General features: G+C 42.8%; 1 protein-coding gene across 1 annotated transcript in view; it reads right to left on the bottom strand.

Annotated features, from left to right (window-relative positions):
* The window catches only part of TRABD (TraB domain containing), a 21277-nt gene extending 21182 nt beyond the window's left edge, over positions 1-95 (bottom strand). Inside the window, exon 1 of the mRNA XM_010138480.1 lies at positions 72-95. Within this exon, the coding sequence (XP_010136782.1) occupies positions 72-95 (24 nt within the window). The remainder of the gene's footprint in view (positions 1-71) is intronic.
* Positions 96-4193: the final 4098 nt, after the last annotated feature.

The raw sequence follows: 4193 nt of genomic DNA, 5'->3' as shown, positions 1-4193 counted from the left end.
GCGTTCCCTGCCGGTCGGGTGAGGGGGGGGGGGTGGGGGGGGGGGAAAAAATCTTCAGCTCCAAGTCCTACCTCAGGCTGTTGCTCCTCTTGCATCCCTGCAGCGTAGACTTATTTTCAGCAACCACACAAGAACTGCAAGAAGTAAAAGGAATGGAAGAAAATTAAAAATTAATGGCATAGCCCAGCATATTTAAAAACTGTAAGAGAGGAAAAAAGAAGCAGACGTTTCTTTACAATCTAATAAAAGTTGAAGTAATAAAAGCAGCAAACTGAAGATGCACAAATAGTCCATAGCATAGTCTTTTCTCTTACACTTAGAATATCTTGATAAACAATGGTAGATTTCATGGGAACTCAGAATTTGCTTTTTTTTTTGCTGTCTTAGATTCTGCAAAAGTGACTTTTTCCTCCAGATCACTCCTAAGTAACTGAAGATGCAGGAAGGCTGTCAAAAAGGTTCAGCAAAAGCAAAAATCTTGCTCAACTATGTCAGTAGTTTGGTCTTGTCCAAACAAGCTACATTAAGACAGTTTTTAAGCAAATTTTAGGAATCATCTGTACTTCTAGGACTTTAACTGCTACAAGGAATAGGAGAGCAGTTGTCGTCTTAATATTCAACTAGAAAGCCACACAAGTTGTGATCTGATTTGCACCATGTTATCATGTATATACTTACAAATATGCCAGGGTCAGAACATCAGCGGGATCATGTGTAAAAAACCTTGGAAACTGGGTTTTCAAACCCATAAGGAATAGTTTCCATGTCTTAGTTTTAAGATTCCTTCTTCCACTCATACTGTTCAAGTCAAAAGGTTCTCCCTGAAGCTGGCAGAGTGCTATGATTTTACTTCGATGGTAATGTAAGATTTCACGAGACACTGAACACCTGAATAGTGCTCACTCTGCTTATTCTCACTGCTATCCCTCTAAAATTGAAGCACTCTGAGAAGAAACTGCTGCTTCTTCAATATGTTTTGGGTTACCTCCCTCTGACCCATTTTACAGTACACATGAACAATGTTATATTTTATTAGGCTGGAGAGCAGTCCTGACCAACTTCTTTGTACAACACATTTGCAGCCCTGCTCTGAAGAGAGGAAGGACAAGGTAGGCTCCTGCCCTATGCTCAGGTGAGGCTGGAGGAAAGCTGGCTGGCACCCAGGTGACTGCATATTCCAGCACACAAACATGACAGAATAAGTCCCTCCCCCATCCCCGCCTCTTCTTCCTTAAATGCAACAGCCTCCTTGAATCATAGAATCATTTAGGTTGGAAAAGTAAAGATCATCAAGTCCAACCATTAACCTAGCACTGCCAAGTCCAGCCCTAAATCATGTCCCTAAATGCCACATCTACATGTCTTTTAAACACCCCCAGGAATGGTGATTCCAGCACTTCCCCGGGCAGCCTGTTCCAAACCTCTCACTGAAGAAATTTTTCCCAATATCCAACCTAAACCTTCCCTGGCACAACCTGAGGCCGTTTCCCCTTGTCCTAACACTTGTTACTTGGGAGAAAAGACTGATCTGAGTACAGGGGGACAACCACTTGCCTATTCCTGCTAGCCACGCTATTTCTGATACAAGCCAGGGTGCCGCTGGTCTTCTTGGCCATCTGCTGGCTCATATTCAGCTGGCCATTGCTCTGCATACTGGTTTCTACCCTTTGTTCTCAAGTGAGCTGTTTTGCTTTCTAGGTTTGCTTAAAATACTTTTCTATAAAAAGAGCGCTTGCCTGGGCACCATGAAGCACGCAAGTGTAACTCACGCAGCTGGCACACCTCCTTCCATGCACATACAGCAAGATTCAGCAATTCACACCTTTGCGTGTCTGCTGCTGGTGGTCAGCCACTGAACCACAGATCACAGCTACAAGCTGGGCAAGAAACACGCAGTGTCCAAGAGCCTGGCTTCTGCATGCTCCCTGGAGAAAAATCCCCACAAAATCCAACAGAGCCCCACGCTCTGAGCAGGCAACAGCTACAGACACAGCTCCTGAGCTGTGAGGCAAACACCAAATGCAGAAATTACACAGTGCAAACAGTTCAAGAGGCTCAGTCACAGATCATTTATCATGAGTGCTCTTAAAAAAACTCAACTGAACAAAAACACACCAGCAAACTGCAAGTTTCAGTCAGACTTCTATGCAGAAACACCGAGTGATTTTTTCCAAGTGACATTTTAGAAAACCTCATCCCATTGTCACCACTGGGTAATTGATATGTCTGACACTGGAGAGAGAGGTATCTTCTCTGAAGTTTACTCATGTTAGCCAGCACTGCTTTTTATCTGACCTGTACAACCCCTGGAGAAAGCAAAGCTGTTTGTCTACAAACAGCTCCACCATAGCAGGGTTCCAGCCTTTGCAGGGAACCCATGGCACAGTATCAGGATGGGCAGATGAGACTGGGCAGCCACACTGACAAGCAAGTCTGCCACCGCTTTCTTCTAGGTCTTGTTCTCAGTTGCTTGTATCTGTCCATATTCCATGAACAAGACCTACTTCTGCATTTTACTTTTTTCTCCTCCTTAGAACATGACCACAAATTCCAGTTATTCAGTAAACATTAAGAAAATTCTTACAGCTGGTTGTCAATAGCAAACTAAAACTCGACTAACAACTGTCATGAAAGTCTGCATGTGTTCAAGCTCTTAGTGTGAATGACAACAGCCACAAAACATGTCACATAAGAGTACAGAAAAGGCTGGCTATTTCAGCATCCTCATCAACAACACAGGAGAAGGTACATATATTCTGTGAACTAGCCAAATACCTTGGACTCCAGGCTGACCTAGCTCATTCACACAGAAAAGTCGCCATCCCTGTCCATTTAGATATTCACAGAAGATATCTACATCCCATGATACTTGCAATACTAGTCCTGAAAACTCTGAAAGAGGCCTGAACATACCTTGCTGTTACACAGATAAGGAACTGAAGCATATGAACCTTACTTCCTCCCACCGAGTTCAACAGCAAAAAAAGGTACTGATCCAGATCAAATCCTGACAGGGGGTTGGGCAAATTAAATCCGAGTAGCTCCAAATTTCTTACAGCTTCATTTTTCAACCTTTCATTTTCATCTCTTTTTTTTTAAATTTAAATAAACTTCAACTTCCTGAAGAAATTAGACCACAAATAAGTTGAGCTTATTTGTCTGTGCTTGCTAACCCATAGGTAAATTTTAAACACACTTGGCAGGGAGGCAGGACTCTCTCAGTCATTCAGAGGTGCAATGCACAGCAGTGCTCCTCCAGGAAAAAAAGATTACTGAAGATTACAGGCGGTGGTGCATGAGTTTGTGAAAAAGAGGAGGTCAGCAGAACCTGGCAGGGAACAGAAGGAAATTCAACCCCAAGTTGTAAAGCCACGGGCAAAAGAAGCTGTTCAGACAATTATTTATTGTGTTCCATATATATACACAACATAACTTCAAGTTTTTCTACTTACCATGGGATTTGGCACAAACATGTGAAACCAATCAAACCCCTCTCCTCCAGCTACTTCAAAGGCCTGTAAAGAGGCCCTTATGAGATAAATCAGATACTGAAAATCTCAGATATGACAGTGCACTTCTTTCAGACAAACTGGGAGATGCAGCTTCTAGGCACTCAAAGATCAGAGATTAGAAAGTATTTCTGTTCTCTCATATGTCAAGAAACTCTTGATTCATTTGTCCTGCTGAGAGTCCCACCTAAAGAATTCCTAGAGCCAGAAGAAACAAGGAGTCTGATATGACTCCATATGATTCCTCAAGCTTGGGTTTTGCTTCTCGAATTTTCTTGGAAGGACTCCTTGATGACTGAATTGGGGAATTCAGTCCCCAATTCGACCAGCCTTTCTCCCCAGCAAATGGAATTTTTGTGCTTGTTTCATCTTTGCTAGTCATAGGGGGCTTCCTAGAATTCACAGGGTGATTCGAATTTGTTCTTTATGTATACACATATGAACAAATTAAACCCTTTCCTCAACCCTTAAGACACCTAGGCAATCAATAAGGAATTTTTGAGACCCCTCAATGAACGGTAAGCCTAACATGTAGCCATTACTCATCTTACTGATAGGCAACTACTTCCTTTCAAGGTCATCTTGTCCTGCCAGCACATGCAGCGCAGCCATTCACACTGGTAACAGCACTGTGGAAAAGAGACTGTATTTTCCCCCTACACTATGGGGATTATTCTCTTTCCC

This window comes from Buceros rhinoceros, unplaced genomic scaffold (genome assembly GCF_000710305.1).
Source record: "Buceros rhinoceros silvestris isolate BGI_N320 unplaced genomic scaffold, ASM71030v1 scaffold16166, whole genome shotgun sequence".
In the NCBI taxonomy this organism is placed as follows: domain Eukaryota; kingdom Metazoa; phylum Chordata; class Aves; order Bucerotiformes; family Bucerotidae; genus Buceros; species Buceros rhinoceros.
This window is presented reverse-complemented; position numbering and strand designations above follow the sequence as displayed.